The sequence below is a fragment of the Meleagris gallopavo genome, chromosome 6, assembly GCF_000146605.3.
Source record: "Meleagris gallopavo isolate NT-WF06-2002-E0010 breed Aviagen turkey brand Nicholas breeding stock chromosome 6, Turkey_5.1, whole genome shotgun sequence".
In the NCBI taxonomy this organism is placed as follows: domain Eukaryota; kingdom Metazoa; phylum Chordata; class Aves; order Galliformes; family Phasianidae; genus Meleagris; species Meleagris gallopavo.
This window is the reverse complement of record NC_015016.2, coordinates 20735367-20756280: the sequence shown is the minus strand read 5'-3', so window position 1 is coordinate 20756280 and position 20914 is coordinate 20735367. Positions and strand designations below refer to the sequence as shown.

The 20914-nt window shown below is 35.5% G+C and overlaps 1 protein-coding gene across 1 annotated transcript; it reads right to left on the bottom strand.

The window, feature by feature from the left end:
• Positions 1–3737: 3737 nt before the first annotated feature.
• On the bottom strand, positions 3738–20914 carry LOC104911413 (syndetin-like). The gene is made up of 5 exons (XM_010712562.3): positions 20710–20914; positions 14319–14437; positions 13432–13538; positions 7799–7920; positions 3738–4004 (listed from the first exon to the last, which is right to left on the bottom strand). The coding sequence occupies exons 1-5, from the start codon at positions 20872–20874 to the stop codon at positions 3753–3755; spliced, it is 765 nt and encodes a 254-aa protein (XP_010710864.1). The 5' UTR covers positions 20875–20914; the 3' UTR covers positions 3738–3752.

The window sequence follows — 20914 nt, the reverse complement described above, 5'->3', positions numbered from 1 at the left end:
AAATTAAAAATACACAGCAGGTAAGCCTCCACAAGAAAGCACTTCCACTGCCGCATCCTTGGGAATCTCAACCTCTATCTAACAAAAGAAGTTTGATCACATGCTTTTATTGAAATGTTTTTTTTTTAAATCCAAAGACAGTTTCAGTAAGAGCTGCTACTGGTTCCCAGGTGCTCAGCTGTGACCTGCATTCCTCTGGGACTAGAAATTAGCCCAAGCTTTTGCTGTCCAGCAAAAAAGGCTAGCAGTGACTCATGTGAGACGGCTCAGTGACTGCCCAAAGAGAGGGGCACAACAACTGCCAACAATCAAAAAATTTATCCAAATAAATTAGCAGGACAACTTTCATTTTCAGTAGATTATTCCAGTCAAGTTGGGTAATTCTGTTGAACAAACAAAAAAGTGTGGAGAGGTCTGAATGAATGTGAAGAAGCAAAGCAGCTATCCTATCATATTTTCAAAGTGTCTATCATGTCAAAACTTTCTTTTTTTTTTTTTACAGATAGAGTTTTCTTCTCTTGACAGTGTTTAAGCTGTTGTATGAAGTGCTTGTCATTACATATATTGTATAAATCTACTTAAAGAAGAAAAAGCACAAAAATCTGTGCAAGATGGGTTGGAAAGTCAGGTGTGCCGAAAAAAAATGTTCCCTGCAATATTCCTTATTGTATTTGTGCAGCTAAAAACCTAAATTTTTCATCTCTGCATCATCAGTCTCTAACCTACTGTCATCTGTAGAAGATACATACTTTATGGGAAAAGACCCCAAAAGCAAAGACAAAATCTAAAATACATTAAACAATACTTCTCTATACAAGCAATTTTTTCCATCTGCTGTTCTATATATTACATTGCAATGCTTATATACTTTACCGCAGTGATTTATTTTTCTACTGCTGTAAGGCATGCTGTATGGGGCTGCTGAATCACAGCCTGAACCTCTGATTGATCACCTGAGGCGAACAGTGAATCAGCCACAGGAGCACAGGTGAAGGCAATTCACCTGTGCTGCAGGAAGGGGTGGAGCCTGGCTCCACCTCTCCTAGACCCGTTTAAGAGCTGACTGCCAGTGGGGAAGGATCTCTTCTGGAGATCCACTCTACTGGAGTTTCCCTTGTGAGCCCAGGTTACAGGTGGGTGTACCTATCATTTCTGTTTCCTGCTTTGGTGTAATAATATCATAGCCAAGCTCTCTGTTATACTTTAACATCTGTATATTTGTTAATTGTACACTGCTATACCATAACATCAGTATATTCATTAATTGTACACATGTTAACTAACAAACTTCGTTCTAAATCTCAGTTTTAAATGAGCAAGCCAGTTTGCAATGAAATACTTATGAATATTCTGTTTATCTGCTCCAAATACCTCACTGCCAAAGGCAGCAGTATCTCTACTAGCTACAAAGGCAGCTATTAGCATGAAGAAGGACATTCATAAGTGTCTAGGTAATGGCAGTACTGTGACTAAGCAATAAAGAAGTTGCTTAGAGACAGACAAAGCAAGGCATCGGAAACAGAAGTTTCCCTTCCAAATCATCAATTACTACAGATCACTATCTGATTGATGCCAAATATCTACTTGGGTGCTTACTGGTCACCATGAATTGATATGATTAGTAAGTATCATTACTATTGCAAAAACACAGTCCTGGTAGGAATGACAAACACAAGGATGGAATGTCTGTAGATCTCCCCATGCTTCCCACTTGGGGTACTGGCAGTGAGAAGACAAACTGTTCGGAAACATGCTTATTTCAATGTGTTTGGCCAAACAAAAGCTGCACCATAACACTGTGAATCACTCCTCTCTTTCTTTTAATACATCCTGCTACCTGTAAACTTCTATATCTGGAGATTCAGAATTATTATCTCTGAAATTCTTGCATAGAAGAAACATGTACTGAAGTTATTTTTCACTTGCTCCAGAAAGGGCTGACTAAGGAGTTCAGATGTAGATATGAAATTCAGAATACATCAAAAAAAATTTTTGAAAGCCGTATCGTCCTCTTGCCTCTCAGAATGACCCAGTCTAAACTTCTGAATAGTCTTGATATAGACAGTAGAATTCTACCTTCACTGGTACTGACAAACTACTGAGAACTAGTTTGAGCTCTATTAAGTAAGTTCTGACAAAACCCCAGGCATAGAATGAGAATAAAAACTTGTTGAGAATATCTTTATTCAAATAAAACATCAAAAGATGCTGCTAGCCGGAAAAAAAAAAGCAGAAATGAGAGTCCTGAGTAAAGTTACCATGAATAGAAGATGATACAAAAATAAATAAATAATATAAATTCCTGACAATCCATGGAGACTGAACTTCAGAATATAAACATGAAGAACATCTACAGAAATAAATTTTAAGCATGAGAAATACCCATTTTAATGACAAAATGAAGATTAATCTTGATTTTTCTAAGTTCTTAGTGATTATAATAACAACAGAAATACCCAGAAAGTAAATTCCCATTGACAGCATAAGACCAGCATAAGTTCATGAGATTCATAAATTCATAAGATTAATAAATTTAATTAAATGGCTTAAAGTTAACAGACACAACTATTAATCTCAATGGACACTAGCATTATCTGTAACAGTACTGTTAAATGATGAAGAAAAAAAATCCAGTTATTTTTCTCAGTTTACTCCTAGAAATGAGTTTTAAAAAATTATCCTGAATGATAAAAATCAAAATAACGTAAAGCACTCTCAAGAACAATGACTACAGAGTAAGCTTAAAAAATTAATTCCAAAACCTGACATTTTTCCGCAATAATGACAAATCTTTAACTGATTTGTCTGCAAGATCTTCCTAACTTTATTTTTTTTCCTTTTTTGAACGCATTGCCTTTGAGATGAATATCAAAATGACTTTAGCCTTTTTCTACATTATGGAGGTTATTAGTTATGTTATGCTCCCTCTACTGACCTTGTAAGAAATGACTTAAACTCCTTTAAAATGCTTCTCTTAAAGAACAATTTAGAATTCGACTATTCTGAATGTTTAAAGGAATTCAAAAAGGCACCTTAGTACAATTCTGTGGAGTGCCAAATCCCTACAAAAGTCAAAGTAGAGCATTTGCATACCAGTTCTGTCTTCAAAAACGAATCCTTCCTCTATTATCTGCAGTATTAATTACATTACATCCCATTTACAATACTCAATACAGTTCTTCACAATGTTTCGAGTGTTTTACATTTAGGTTAAAAAAAGAGTGCACAGTTCCATTTTTGCAGAGTTCAACTATATTTCTTTATAAACTGCCCCTCAGTTGAACCTACAAAACCTACCTGAAGACTCCTGTACATTCGCTGTAATGTGATGTGAAGGAATAGTAATCTACTGCCAGTGTGACATGAGCACCATATTTACTTTTCACTTTCTGAAAATAACTCATGCAGTGACTGATGTGATATAATTTATAAAATACGACAGGTAAAATTCTACAATATTCAGAAGTGACATAACAAAGCACTTAACATATTAATTATTTTATACACTGAATTTGTTTATCAATGGCTTACTGCTTTGCTGTTCTTTCACTGAAGAAAAATGTGTTGTCTCTTGTGCTGCTGTTGGGTGTATTTTTAATAGAAGGTTTAATTTAATAAGGATGATATTAGAATATCACTGCGCTTTTATTATATAAACCATAAAGTAATTTAAGATTTAAATGCCTAATTGTGTTGTTACATCTAGTAGAAGCTATTAAACTAATTCTAGTATACATCGAGAACAAATAATTTCACGCAGTAATGATACCTACATTACTATCTACCAAGAAATAGTCTTTGTCTTTACAGACACCAAATATGAGAAGATAGGGGAAAAATAAAAACCAGTAAGTTATGATGAGATACAATTGCTGAATTGCTGACACAGCCCCCCATTTCACACTCCAAATCCAGATACTTACTAGATCGATGAGGCTCTCCTGGATTCTGTTCAGTGTGGTGCGTAATCTGCTACTACTGAGGCCCAATCCTGTCAATTCAAACTGGAAGAAATATATTCTACTTAAGCTTGGAAAGTAAAAATCCTTGGTTTAAGGTTTACGGTAATGCAACAAAACTTCAGTTTGTAAACACTGGATACAATTTATTCACGTTAAAGTTTTAATACATAATTGTAACTCTACAAAATGAAGATCAACAAGGTCACTGCATTCAGCACTACACTTATGTAAAGGATGGCCTGAGCACATTTCATGAAGATGACAGCTTACCATTTCTGTCAATGAGCATTCAGCATCCTTTATTGTTGTAACACTGTATGACCTCATTTGGGAGACCAGCCCCAAAAGGCACATCACAGTGCCCCCGGTGAGACTTGCATGAATACCTACCCAGGCCAAATAGCCTTGACTATAAAGTTGCTTGTAATCCTTTACTGAATGTCTAACTTGCAACTGTATAATTATAGCCATTGATCTTTATAAAATAGTTGTTATTAGTTAATGTCTATAAAGATTTACCTAAAGAACAAGTCATCTTCATGTTCATGGCTCAGCAGCATTACAGGGAAGGTGTTCAGCTGGGATAAATTAACATTCATTGCCTGATAGATGCAATGAATTATACCAGCTGAGGGGCTGATCTGATGTATAATTAATACAGCTACTTGTCTTCTACTTCCAGTTACAAAGAAACAAGAACAAACAAACAAACCAAAGGCAGTGGAAATGGGATAAGTAAGAAACTGGAAGTATCTGAATACAGTTCTGGTATGTGATTCACACCAAAAAAAGCAATTTACTAAACAATATTTGGAGCAATTATGTCTATTGTATTAGACTTCCTTTCAACACACAGAATCAGGGAAGAAAGTCAAGTCCCATCCCTCATTTTACATACAAAAGGGAATAATCGAGATCCCTATTTTCTGCATCTAAACTTTCTCATTTAAGATGTCCACACATCCTAATTTCCCCATACGCTCAATGAAAATTACCTTGCAGCAGAATTCCCACTGGAAGTACCCCCTGCTGAAATCTAGAATATGATCTAGGAGACATAGATCAGTATCCTAATGTCCCTGCCTGATAAAACATCCAGATAAAAAATGTGGGGTATTTTTTGGTGTGCGTTTTCATTCACATTTTTACTGTAGAAATAGTAGTTCTGAGCTGCCTCCAGTTTTGCAGGTATATGGGTAAAAAAGGAAATCTGCTTTTTTTTTTCCTTACTCTAAGAAACACTTTTCATTTCCCAAATCATCTTTTACTCCATCCTTAACATCATATAACAGTTTTTCAAGTTATTGGCTACAATGATTGCAAATTCAAGACTAACTATTTTCCCTATCAAGGTAAAAAAGAGCAGGAAAACAAGAACTGCAAGGAAAAGAAATATCTATTAAAAATATATTTGCAAGTTTCAGCCATTACACTTCATTTTAAGCAATTCTCTTCTGCACCATCAAAATACACACCGCAATCTGCCACTAACCCTTTCTTGTCTTGCCTTTCAGTTACCAACTTTTCACCGCAATCAAGTTTTTTTAATTTTATTTTTTAATAGTATTTTAATAAAATATTTCTTAATAATACATTTCTTTTTTTAAAACTGGACATTTCACCCTTGAAACATTTAAGAATAATAAGGAATGAAAGAACACATTTAGATTTCCATAAAACATTACAACTCAAGAGCTCCAGATTCATCAGGCACAGCCCAAAGCAGTGCATTTATATTTATAAGGAAAACAAAACAAAGTAAAACAAAAACCAGAAAAACAATTGTTGTACTGCACTTTTTTTCCCCGGAGGCCAAAACCTCACAGCTTCAAACAGAATGCACCACTCAGCAGTATAATTGTTTTGCTACACAGTTAAAGCTTTTTACTTCAAGTTTTTGCTATTTATACATGTAAAACAGCAGATATTTAAATGTCACAAACTGATGACTTTGTAAGTTTAGCACTGAGAATTTATACTCATCACCAGTTCTATGTGACTTCTTATCTTACAGAAAAAAATTCAAGAGTCTTCTGTAAAAATGGTCATTAGATTTATATATTTACATGTGTTGTCAAAAAAATTAAAACTCACCTTAAAATTTATTCTCTAAGGAAGACTATTCTGTGATGTGTTCATCAATATCATGACTTTAGTGAATAGGTATTAAATACAGGTTCTTTCTTTTAATTTCGTATTATGTTTTTCCAAAATTTGAGATAAAGAAGAAAGCCTTAACATGTACCCCAGGAATTAAAAAGAATTTGAAAAGAACAATTCTGATTACAATAGTGTGCAAATTTTGTCAGTGAAGAATGCCAAGTACTATGTACATAGGATAATTGTTCTAAAGAGTTCTGGAAAGGACAATGACACAAGACCAGACAGAGCAGTCAACACAATCCTTGATTTCCACTGAACGGGCAATTAACTACATACAATTGATCACTCTTGTGCTATCTCACACAAATAACATGGGCACAGTGTTCTAATTGCTTAAGGAGGTTGTAATACCAACATATTTGTAAGAATCCCATATATATATATGTATATATAAATAAAAAATTACAACAGGAACACTGACAGTGGTCTAGGTCTAAATCACATACCGTCAACCATCTCTATTTTTTAAAGGTTTAAAACACAGTGAGAAGTGAGAACATTCAAGGAGCATTACAAGAGGGTTTATCTCATTCACAGACCCTTGGTAAGGGTTATGTTTCCCATAGAAAACCATTTGTCAAAACAACAGTTAGGCACGCTAGGAAAGCAATACAATTTTACCACTCATCTGCTGTAACATTTACCTGCCTAGCACTGGGCTGCTCTCTGTTAGAAGTAGAAAGTGAGGAACTCGGCATAGCCTTTAAAAACACAAAACAGGAGGTGCAAAAAACCCAAACAGAACACAATGTGAATAGCAAAGTAGCTGATTAAGCCAATGGAAATCAAGTAGTTTAACAGAAACTAACAAAACTCACCAACAAAAAAAAAAAAAAAAAACAGTCATCTTCTAAACACAAATTGCAAATGCATTTGTCCTGCCAAACAGCTCGAAACCATTTAGAACCATATGTTGACAGTCCAAAAATCCACTGTGATTTGCCAAAAGATGATGATGAGTTTGGAACCCCACTACATTAATGCTGTGAAATAATCTAGGGGCCAAAAGAGGATAAAATTGTTTTTAAATGCAGCTTTTAAATGCTTTAAGACAATTCTGCTGAAAATTGATCCACGTTATGTACAGGCATTGCCAACAAGCATTTATTTCAACTACAAGAACACTCAAAGCCCAAAAATATTTTTATTAATCCAATTAGCTTGACAGAGCAATGATAGATCTGAAAAACTATTTCAAACCTCTTAAATCTGAGTTACTACTCAACCTTCAGGGCACTCTTCTCCTCTTCAGCTATTCATGTTTATGTCTGAGAAATAAATACAGAAAGACCAAGACACCTAAACCTCTCTGGGCTCCAAGCCACTGCAGACTGCTCCTTTATTCCCCACTTTCTGCCACTACTTCCAGGTACTTGTCTTTCTTCTCCATTCAAAATACTTGAATACTGAGTACCTATTCAAATACAATTGGTTTCATGTCCCAATGGCAATGATGCTTCCTATGCTTACTCTCCTCAGTGCATTAGATAATCAGACAGACATTTAGATAATTAGATAATCAGCCTTCGCTTATCCTGCATTCAGATCCATTCTGATAACACTCATTTTCTGGGGAATCACATATTTGGTACAGTTTTAAGTAAAGAGAGCTCCTCAGTATTCTCATTCTGTGTATACTCTGATACTCCAAAATAAATATCTTTTCTACCTACCGTGTCATTTCGGCCAAAAAATGTATAGACTGCATACAGATAGTAGTCGAAGAGCTGGGACATGAAGTGGATGACATCAAATGCAATTGGCTTGAGAATGTTCATCATCTGCATATACTTCCCTTGAAAATGAAGACAGAAGATCAGATTTTTCAGCACAAGTGCAACAAGGACAGTGGTGAGCTTCACAGACTCAAAAATGCTTTTACAAACCTTATTAATTAACCTTGAATATTGATGAAATGTGATTTAGCAATGTTTTAGAGATAAGGAGGTTTAAAAATAAGTATGATGACTAAGACACATAAAATGACAAGACTTCTCCAAAAGAGGTTGTCAGTCTCTATCAAAATGTCTTGAATAATTCTTTTGGCCTTTTGGTATCAAGTTCAAAACATAAGACCTTCTGATTCCTCCACAACATTCAGACTAATTCAGCCCAAAATTAATAATCCCTGTAAGTACTCTGTAGCAAACAATACACAGAGCCATTCAAGATGTTATGCACCAGTGAGTGTTTACATATGCACATACAAGCAATAGGAAAGTACATTATAAAAACGATATACCCAAAACTGGGAGTTTAGCAGTAATGTGTTTCAAATCTGCATGTTATCATTTCCTGTTAACCTTCCTTTTTATCTTTTGTAAAAAGTGAAGGAAAATATACACATAAAGGACTGCCTAAACATTTTTTTTCCGATCAAGGAGAGAGATTTCCACTGCAGGCACTTCAAGAATCTGCTAAATGACTGCTCTATCAGCACTGGAGATGAAGAACATATAAACTCCAGACTGTGCTGCTCCTAAGAGGATCCCTCCCCTTCAAAAAACCACCAAAAAGACACACACAAAAAAAGAAACAAAGGCAAATAAACAAGCAAAAAAAAATCCTCTACAACTTTGGACTGTGTTGTACATAAGAGCACTGACAACTTCTGTAGTGAGGTGGAATCAGATCAGGCCAGAAAAAGACAGGGCAAGAAAACCAAATCGTTTTCAGCTGTACATTGGAAATGTTTCTAAAGGAGTAGGCTGACAGAATACAACAATTGCTGGCAAAAGCAAATCAAAAGGAATGGAAATTTTGTAAGGCAAATCAAAGCGGGACTTGAAGAAAAACTAAACCACTATTTGTTTACTTCATTTCACTGGATTAATTTTCTAGTTAGCATGTATTACTGAATGTCCTAAAATAGGGACATCCAGGGAAAAAAATAATTCCTTCTCTTCCATCCTGCTCTCTGCTGTTGTGCATATGACTTCAGGGAAAAAAAAATTAAGAATATCAGGACCTGCATTTATACATTAGTTGAATCAAACTGATCATAGGATTTGAACTCAGAAAGCAATTTTTCCCTACAGGTTTAATTATAGTTATTTTCTTTTCTAGCATAGGGCATGGATGTTTTTCCATACGGTCATAAGAAAAGTGTACTTAAAGAAAAACTGCTTTTTCAGAGACCCCAGACTTACTGCTGGCTAGTTCAGAAATGACATACTAGTTGCCCCATTCGCATCTCAACAGTGTACCTGTATTTTAATATAGATAATATATATAAGATAGAAGTATAACATATATAATATATATAATAATATAAATATATATAATAAACTTTGGGTTAGTACAGACAGCAACTTTTGAATGAAGATGTAAATGCAGTTCATCTAGCATGTCAGATATAGCAGATCAGTTAACAAAATACCATATTTCAGACATGTTTTGATGTGACAGGTTGATAAAATTCTGCATGAGGGTGCCAAAATAATTTACTTCTCCTGTAGTCAGCAACATTTTTAAAGTTAACACTGTGCACAGCAAAGTAACTTACTAATTAGTTGAGAAAATGTTGTTTTACACAGAGAAATCAAGTATCAAATTTAGCTGTTAGTACCAGGGATAGTAACTTGATCTTTTAAAAAATTATTTGTGACCATAAAAGACCACGTTAATTTGACAAATATATGACACAACTATCATGGGATGATACAGCACTATGGCAAGAATTGAGCAAAACTTGATTTTGCTGCTTTTCACATCTCTATCTAGCAACCTGTCTGAATATTACACAACTGTGCCCCAGTTTGCCAACACACTCAAGAATATATTTCATTATTTTTGGAGATTTGACAAGAGTTAAAGTAACTAATAATTTGGCAGGTTAACCTAGGTGTTAATTCCATGCTTAGTTATCAATGTTTTAACCTACAGCATTAAGAATAAGCTGAAAAGCAGTCCTAAGATGTTCCATTTGTTTTCCAAAAGGGAACAACAAATGCAGTTAATTTCAGCACAGTCTACATGGAAATTTATGAATGTTTGGATAGCTACCCTATCAAAGTAGCTGCCATCTTCATGTGTGTCTGAATACTCTTTATTGCTACAGACTGATTTTTTCCACTGATTTTGAGGTAAACACAGTTTTCAAACTTGTCTGCAACCTATGCATAATAATGGGTGATGTGTCACATTCTGGACAGTTAGATTTCCAAATATCTGTGTGGCTGGCATAAACATGCACGGTAGTCTCTTGGGCAGTGTCCTACACTTTTCCAAAGGGCTATGCACTGCCCAAGCACTGTCCCTATGAAAATCTTCTGTAGCCAAGAACATTTCTCTATTACTACATCACTCAGCATCTTTACACAAAAGCGTTCCAAGAACATTTCCTCCTAGTTTCTCTAAGACGATGCCAAATTTTAACTCCTATACATTGTTACCTACTTGCAGTAAAGTTCATGGTTTGGGTGGAAAAACATGTACAAGAAAATTCCCAAACAGCACTAACAGCCACACCAGAAATTTCCAAAAATAACTGTAAATACCACTTTGAGTTTATGTAAGTCAAAGTAGCTACACTTTCTATAAACAAGTCGTAATGGCCAAAACTCCTGAACATTTGCCAGGTTGTTTTTTTTTGTTTGTTTTTGTTTGTTTGTTTTTTGGTGTTGTTGTTGTTGTATGTTAGTTTGCTGTTTGTTTGGTTTTTTTCTGGAAGCGTTCAGTATTTCCAGCAATTCTTCTGTCCTACAAGACGGCAGTTTTTTCTATTGGACTGATCTACATAAATCTGATCATTAAAACCAAAAAAGTGAATAAAATACACTACCTCCATATATTTATGAGAGTTTTAGTATATCTATGGTTATTATAAAATAATTTCTAGTGAGTCTCTGAATTCCAAACATGCAGCTTGCTATGACATACATAAGAGGCTAAAATGCCACTTTGAAGGAAGCCACAAAAAGCACGTTATATCATTTTGAAAGACTGTATGATTGGGGGTTTTCTATGTTTTTGTTTTCCTCCTGTTTTTTTTTTCTTATTTTGAAGGCTCATGAAGTCCTATGCTATATGTCCATTCACTTCTTCAGCAAAAAGTTTTCAGCTGTGAGATTTGTCACCACCACTGTTATTTTCTCCAAAGATAACGAGCTTTAAAACAAGCCAGATCTGAGTTACTTCATAAAAAACTATCCATGGGAGAAGTAAAAATGAGGCAAAAAGAAGGCATCAGACAAAGCCAACCCATTTCTTAAATATGGATGACGTTAATTAAAAAAAAAAAAAACAAAAAAAAACAGTGTTCACAATGGCAAATATTCTTGTTGATGTATCGACCCTAGGTCTCAATATTCCATACCAATTTAGCATGGGTTCGTTCTTCTTTGAAGTTTTAAGTGAACAGGCAAGAGTTTGATAGGAAAAAAAAAACCAATAAATTAATCTAATTATTGCTTTAAGCTAGAAACAAAGTTAGAAATAACTACCTCATTTATTAACCTAATGGAAAAACAAATAAACTGAACTGTAAACTTGAAATTCAAATTCAACAATTATATGACCTCCCACTTCAGCTATACATAGTAACTCATTTAAACTATTTTTATTAAATATATAGTAAATCACACTTTTATTCATTTAGCTTCCTTACAACGCACATAGCACCCAGAAATAGCTCAAAATTATTGTAAGCAGCATCATATTCTTTCAGCGAATACTACTACATAGTTTGCATAACAAAAAACAATTTCTTCTACTTGAGTGGGCAATTTAAAATCCCATCTTAATCTCACTTCATATCTCCTGTATTAACTTGCTTTCCTTTATGATTTATTTTTAAGAGGGAGAAACTGATCTAAACAGATATACTAAAAGCCATACATGCAAATATATGGGAGGCAGGCATGTCATGGACAATATATAGCAGGGACAAAAGCTACTTGCATTTACTGCCACCAAAACAAGTATCTCTGAAATTATAGCCTTGTTTTTAAGGACCAAAACTTTAAGTTCAGGCTTTCTTATGCATATGACATACCTATACTGTACTTTACTAGGTTTCTGCTTAATTTTTAAGGCATTATATCACTGGTATTACACACGCAATTCACTTTGTCAAACTTACCTTAAAAAAAAAACAAAAAAAACCCTCTGCCCATGTTGGTTGTTCAGCTATCCTGTGCAGAAGGGAAGCAGCTCCAGAGTACAAGTGCTAAGATATCTGTACTATGACATGCAAGGAAAGAGATTCAGGACAGGTATCACCTTCTGGATCTGTCTACTCTACTCAACTGATAATGAAAGAATCCTAAATACCCATCAGTTACACTCCTTGAAACTGAACAGTGTTACATACCATGGCATTTTCCTAGCCAAAATCCAGAGACAGCATGAGATGAACTGAAACTTTAAATGGCATTAGCAGAGACACGTGTTAAAAGACGGGCACATTCCATGGCATCTCTGCCTGCCAGAGGAGAATCCGGGGGACTGGATCAAAGCTAGATCTCATACTAACAGACATAAAATGCTCAGCTAAATCAGGTGAACAATATCATGCTTACCTTTATGTTTTATATGGGGGCAAAATTCATAAAACAACTCGTGATCTACCAGATATGAACTATATCAGATTAAGACGAATATTCTTGATACAAATGTTATTTGATTTTCCAGACAAAGAACACAGTACATTTCACCCATCTGGGATTTAGTCAACTGTTTAGTGAAACAGAAGGCAGAACAGAGTGTGATGAAAAGGGAAGTATCTGGAAAAGCTACTAGTGGAGTTTCCAACAACTCTTCTTTCAAATCCTCATGAATGACTCTGGCACAAAAATAAAGAGTATGATAATGGAAAAAAAATAAGGAGGTACCATCAAAACAGAAAGGGATTGGCATAATGTACAGGAGGAACCAGAGGACCTTGATGACTGCTGTAATAAGAATCTGATGAAATTCAATAGTACAAAATGTAAAGCCACGCATTTAAGGATCAATTAAAAACATGTATCTTTCTGTAGTAAACTACAGGCTCATCCCCTGGAAAAAAAATGGTAAAGTGAAGGACCTGCTGGCTGCATAAGGCGCATTACAGAATGACTGAACTGCCAGTACAAGGAAGATGTGAGAAATCCAAAGGGAGGCAATGCCACTGGAGAGTAGGAAACTGCAGTACACTGTGAGACAATCCACTGAGACCTCATCCAAACTATCACACATTGAGAAAGTGGAAAGAGTGTCCAACTTAGTGTTTTTAAAGTGTCTTAAAATTCATTGAATATATTTGCTAGAATCCACAGGTTTGTATTAAAATAAAAACATACATTCCAACAATTATTCAACGTACCAACAAGCCTTACTACATTGAGTGTAGTGTTTGTCAGGATAGGTGCATTCCCTTTATTGAGGCTATAATCCGATTTCTTTTTGCTCCTCAGAGTTTCTCGAGAAACACTAAGAAGGAAAAAAAAAAGAAAAAGAAAAAACACCTCAAATAATATTTATCTAGAAGTTCATCATATTACAATTCCACAGTACATAGCTGTAATGCAACGTAATACAATTTCACTGACTGCATTTTTTCCCCACAAATTCATCTTTATCAATATCTCTAGAGTTTCATTGAAATGAAGTAGTTTGCAATGTCTGATGAAACCATGATAATATTTTATTCTAGAATGATTTTGTAATTAAAAAAAAAAAATTCCTCTCTTTCGACCCTACTAGCAGTGCCCTTCTAGTACTTCTGAAACCCTTTCCATACAAATAAGGTGAGCTTGCTTCATAAAGGCTGAATAGAAATCTACTCGGTGCAGTGCTTTTGTTTTGTTTTTTTGGTTTGTTTGTCTGAAATTTCTAAAAGATTACTGTTTCGTAAAAGCACAAGTCTCAAGTCATTTGTTGGCAAAAAATTCCCACTGATGCAACAGAAATTACACATGTACATAACAGCAGTTGTAGAAGAACGCCTAATGCTTGCTAATGACTTTTCCACAACCCACTTCTTAGAGTCTTTATCTTCCTTCAAAATCTTGCTTCCCAAAGTTTCTTTTTGCAATAGCAGTGAACAGTTTAAAGTTCCTCCCCATCCTGGAGATCTAACTGCTGAGCCTTTCTCACTGTGCAGGTATCATAAAGATTATTTGATTATCATTCCATTGCTGTAGAGATTGAATCAAGAATAAAATACAGTACTGAGATTAAACACATGTAAATAAGACTGAGCATACTGACCTCTTCATTGGGGCATCTCCTGTCTGCTCATCTACATAGTCTCTTTTCAACTCTTCAGGAACATCGCTGTCACTATCATACTCTTGATAGGCACTTTTTTCTTGTTCATCAGATTCATACTGTAAACAAACATAAATGCAAGTATTTCTCATGGCTACTCTATAGTAACAATGTTATTTTTCTGTCTGTTTGTTCTTTTCTGTACCTACTTCCTTCACTTGCATGCTGTTCTATTTACACCAACGGCAAGAACAGTAACTTTGTATGTAGGAGTATCTTTTTCTACACAAAAAGTTCACAGCGTACATGAAGCAAGCAAAAACTGCAGAGCATGCAGGAAACAGGCTTCTGCAGCCCCGCTTGGTAAGTCTTAGCTTATACACAAAATAAACAAATTAAACAAACAAAACCACCCCACAATACAGTATAATAGTCTAAGTAACACCGCGGTGATATAACTCAGCTGTATTACTGGAACAAACCAATGGGGAATAGAGTAAAAGGGTTTGTTCTCCCTTTATTATAGGACTTGATTAGTGGTTGTTTTCAGCCTCATGCACCATACGCATCATTTTACACAGATTCCACAACACAGACCAGAATAACCTTATGAAAAACATGAATACATAACTAAATTACCCCTGTATACTGCCTTGAGAGATAAGAGAAAAAGAAGAAGAGAGAGAAAGAGAGAGAGAAGAAAGAAAAGAACAGAACAAGACTAGTTCCGTTGGAAGAGACCTTCAAAGATCATTGAGTCCAACCGCCTGACAACACTAGGGCTAACCAAAATTACAGCATGTTATTGTGGGCATTATCCAAATACCTCTTGAGCACTGACAAACTTGGAGCACCTATCTCCTCACCAGGAAGCCTGTTCTAACGTTTGACCCCTCTCACAGAAGACCAACATTAAATTGCAACATCTGAAAAATAACCTTAAGTAGTTACAGACACAACTGTTGCCTCTAAAAACTCAGATATTTTTAATTTTTTGAAATTGTTTTCTTCTGTTCAGTTGTTCCATTACATTTCAAAGCTTACAAGAAACTTTTGTTCGATGTAAGGACAGAAGGTTTGAACCTAACAACTGATGATGAAAAAATGACCAACACAAGCTGCAGCACACATAATATAATAAAGGGTTTCCACACTACACATATACTTTATTGCTTGATTACAAGTTATATGGACAAATACTACCCAGAAATTGAAACATACAATAAGTGCTTTTTATAGTTATGAAACCACACACACATATTAAAATGTATTATACAGCTAGGATTATTTTTGGTAAAAACACCTGACATTTGCAATCTTTTTTTCACTCAGAGTAATATTTAAAGGTTGATTTTGTTTTCAAGTATTCCTGGTTGCTCTACAGTATAGCTGCTTTAAACACTTCATAAATAACAAGGTAAAGTTATCTATTTACCTCTTTTTAGGTCAATTTCTTAATCCACAAAACATTAAAGGAAAACTAACACTTGATGCTCTATGGATGTAACCCATTTTCCTGAACTCTTACATGGCATTAAGCCTACACACCAGGCTCCAGAAATGCATTTTCAGTTCAAGACAGACAACACTTTTACTTTCAACTTATTCTTAATGTAGGCAGTGCTCTGAAGCCATTTTGTCCGGGAGGTAAAAAAAAATGACCCACGGAACAAAGACTGTCTGGTTCCGGGAGCTTTAGGAAATGGTTCTTTCCAGAAAGGAAAACTGATACAGTTACATGAAGGGAATGTCAGTCTTTCAATCATCTAAAATACACTAAAAAATATATTTTTCAGTTATGGTTGGCAATTTTGCCGCAGCTCCAAGGTATGAATGTTTTTAAAGCATAGCACAATGCAAGTAGTATATTAAAAAAGTGGAAAGCCCACAGGACAAACAAATTCAAAGCAAAAATAGTCAAGACAGAAAAAACATATTGTATGAGGAGTAGACTGATCAGTAGTATTCATATGCTAAATTTCTCCCCCATGAACACTGCAGATAAATGAAAGCTATAATTAAAGGCACTGACTTCAGGCTTGACAAAGTTATATTTTAACAAAATTGGCTGAAAAATTAACCTGGGGAATTACAATCACTTACTATGCATTAATAAATAATGTGCTCCAATTCAATTAAAATCCAGTGATAGTGTTTAGGTAGTCATCCAAACTAACACAAAGGACTGTAATAAGATTAACTGACACTGAAGAGTCTTTTAAAACTAAGCTACCTGTAGCACAAGAAAAATATGTTAGGGAGCTAGAGAAAATAGACATAAAATGTCTCACTGAATCTTAGGATGAAGTTAAAAAACAAACAAAAACAGAGGTGACTGGACCCCGAGGCCCATTCAGTCATCCAGAACGGAAATAAGTTGATAAGAAAAAAATATAAAAATTCTCAAATGAGACACTGACAATTCTTAATGTCCTGCAGATCACTGAGAAGTCAGTCAGTTGTTCACAGCCTTGTCATGCCATTTCTCTAGATATCTAGAAACATATCTGCATTCTCTGGAAACAAAATTCTGCAATCTCCACCTGAAATAATTTCTAGTTTAACTGCTAATGAAAGAGAAACAGAAGAATACACTAGGTGACCAGAAGCCTTGTTTCTAGTACCAGCTAACCTATACTACACCTCAGCTGTCTATCTAAATGTGAATAACACTTCCTTTGCGAAAATATTATAAGGATTTCATCCTTCAATGACTGTGAGGTAAAATACAATGATTGAAATCATGTAAGTGTCTTTTTAGTACTGTTAAACACTGTCATCTGCACTCTCAGTACAGTTCTTAAGCCTTACTTAACATTTCTCTATACTGAAGGCAGTTAGTTACCCTTTTCCAATGCATGAAACTCAAATTATCTTAAGGAATAAGCCCATTTATACGCTGAGTTGCTAAAAACATCTCAAATAAAGGATACACTCACCACAAAAGACTTCCACAAAAAATGAAGAAAAATCAGAAGCATCATTGTCCCTAACCACTTATAAATTACATTAGGCAAACAGCATATAATTTTAAATTTTACATCAAAAATATGTTAGCCCTAAACTATTCCAGAGTTCTCCCAATAACATCACACTCAGGTTAGCAAAATTATTGTATGAATGGCTGTAAATATAACCTAGACCTCACAAGAAAAATAAATAATAAATCATCTAATTGGTATTTTACTTTTTCCACGCAGAATGTTCTGTCCTTCTGGTGTTAAAGAAGAGCCAAAATTCATTACAGTTCTTCACCAGACACAAATTCAGATTTTATCAACTTAAAATATATTAATGTTTCACAAGCAAAGAACACTAAATTGGCACACAGCTTCAAAAAAAGAAGCCACTGCAGCCAGCTTTGAAAGTCCCCAGTAATGCTCAAGCCTACCAAATGGGACACGGGTCAAATTCAAGACAGGGAAACCACAGAACAGATTCTGCAGTGCTTGTGACACATTAACCTACTGCTAATTCCTGTGCTGACGACTCCCTCTAGCCTGACTCACTACAAGCACAGCCTGCTGCACTGAGCCACTGAGGCAGCCAGCTCTGGCAGGGCAGGGTGCGTCTCCCTGGCACTGGATTACCCCAACAGGACAATGTGCTTGCAGCAGTATCTGTGTGCAAAGCAAAGAGAATGCTGTTGGTGACAAGCTAACAATCACTGGTTTAAGGATCTTTAGCTCTGGCTAGGACTAAGCCTCGTGCACCTTCAAAAAACAGACAGCAGTAAACAATCAGTATATAGCAGCCTTTAAATACTGAGATTTGTTCAACAGATAGAGACAAGTTCAGAATGAAAAATAAATTTTCCACTCAGGATGTAGTAATAACACAACAGATAACGGAAAATTTCATGGACAATTGCATTACATTGTAAATTAATAACAATGGTTTGATGGTGGAGGTGGTCTGCTGCTTTTTCTTTTTTTCCCCAAGAAAATTCTGGAAAAAAATCAGCTCATAAGCCTCCACTACGAGAAGCAGGATGCTGAGGGGAAAGAGCTGCTGGTTTCTCAGAACATGGCAGTCCCTGCACAGCTAACAATAACTGCATGTAGAGTTCATCTGTATTTGATATCTAATGTTTTCTTCAGGTGATTTCACAACCAGAACCATAAGCCTAGAGGATGGGGAAAATTCATATCATTTAAATTTTACTGAAAGAGGAAAGAATCTGGATCAAAAAATGTTGCAACTGGAAAGAACAGAGCAGATCAGTTCTAATCTGAGTGCAAAGCTTACAGATTTCTCATACATGTCCACAGAGAGAAAAAATCCCTTAATATACCTAGAAGTTAAGAAATAAAGACAATCCCAGCCTTCTAGAACTGCAGTATCCTACTGACAAGACAATGCATTAATTACAGGCACTGCCTGGACACAGCATTCGCACTCATTTGCTAGCAGTGAACTGCATGGAATCAGAGGTTCCAGAAATTTCCAACCAACAATTATTTTGTTGTTGCTGTTCTGGAGAAGTTAACCAATCTCAGAACCTAAGTTATTATCATTTTTGAAAATAATTTCACATATTTCCACCTACCTACCTACAAGTGGTGGCCAAAAACCAAAACAAGCCCCCTCCCTAAAAAAGCCTATCCTGAAACATTTGAGTATTTTCTCACTGGAACCACAATGCAGGTCATGATAGCTTTTCTTGTTAAAGGTGAATCTTCACAAGAGAGCTGTCTTTAAAATATCACTATTTTCTAATAATAATAAATTGTATTATGTTTCCTTCAGGAAAAAAATCTTTTAAAAAGCACAACTACTCACAAATGTACTGAAGTCTGAAAACAACTCTCCAGTAGCAGCAGCTTTAATTTTTGCAAACCTCAAAAGTACTGTACTATTGTTAAGAATTATTTCACTAGGGACCTTTCACAAATACCTACCAAACGGCTGTTCAGATTCCACAAAAGCTTTGTTTTGGAGCTGTTTTCTATACAGCACTGCAGAATTCTATGGTTCTTAGCATTCTCTGGAGTGCATCTTTGCTCAGTATAGAATCATAGACTCATAGAATGGCCTAGGTTGAAAAGGACCACAATGATCATCTAGTTTCAACCCCCCTGCTATGTGCAGGGTCACCAACCACCAGACCAGGCTGCCCAGAGCCACATCCAGCCCAGCCTTGAATGCCTCCAGGGATGGGGCATCCACAACCTCCTTGGGCAACCTGTTCCAGTGCCTCACCACCCTCTGTGTGAAAAACTTCCTCCTAAGATCTAACCTAAACCTTCCCTGTCTCAGTTTAAAAACCATTCCCCCTTCTCTCATCACTATCCACACTTGCAAACAGCCATTCCCCCTACTGTTCATGCTCATTTGGAATCTAACATTGATAACCATACACCACTTCTTAGTATACTGAAATGAAAAGGCAGGATGTACATTCTGCTCCACTCCTTGACAGGAGAATAACTATCACCAGGTAGCTGTCTCTCTATCTTTAAGCATAAAGCATAAAGCAATAATATTTCATACCAGTCAACTGCATGTTGTTTGCAAGAGACACAGCAGGAAAGAGGCAGTAGCATCATGCCCAGCCATGGGAGATACACAACAAATCCCACAGAGCAAACGCAAAAGGCAAAGACGCAAACCAGGCAGCCATTAGAATGGCGCACTGAATAAACTAAGCTCTACACAGCCTTATCACAAAAATAAATAAATAAATAAGTTATTTATCAAAAGAATAAAAAGAAGCATAGTTTTAAACAAAATGTTTATAAACAATTGTTTATACAGCATTTAAGAGAATGGTACTACATTTTAAATTATAATATATTTGACAACTACTAGATGTTGACTAGAAAAAAAATATACGTTAGAAGTCATTGTCCAATTTTGCAGCAGTGGATCACAAAGTAAAGTGAGTGTTCTGAGCATTCAAATGACAATAAAAAATGTGCTTTTAACAAACATCAGATAACCCTTGGAAAGCATGCATGCATTAACAAATAGAACAGGAGCAATTCGTAATGATTCTTTCCTACGAAGCCAGAAAGCCAGTCTTTCCAAAATAATAAACACTACTTCCACAAGGAAGGTAAATCATTGTATCTAATTGCTTTGTAAAAAAAACCCTGGAAAAGTACTAATTTGAAGTGGGATGCATCTTACTAGCTTTTCAGAACATTTGACTTCAATGGAAAAATACTGACCCACTGAAAAACAACCCAAACTTTAAAAAAGGATTGCCCAGCTTTCTGGCACTGTTAAAAAACTAAGTAACTCATCTAATAGGAGTAAAGCGCCTTGAGAACTTAAATAGTTCTGTAGTTTACTAATTCATGCACTAAGATACTTTGCCATCACTGACATGAAAGCAACAGCATTTAATAAGATCTAGATTTGATCTTTTTTGTGAAATGCTCCATACCCCATTGGAAGCTAACACATCCTCTGTCTCATCATCTTTGCTGTCAGCCTGAATTTCAAATGGGTTTCCTCCATTACAGTACTGCTCAAATAAAGTTACCGTCGCTGAAATTGCTGAAGCAGGCTGCTTACTAGGTGACACAGATGGGGAACGTGACTGAACCATGAATTTAAATTCCTATTAATAGAAAGAAAGTACAGTTTTA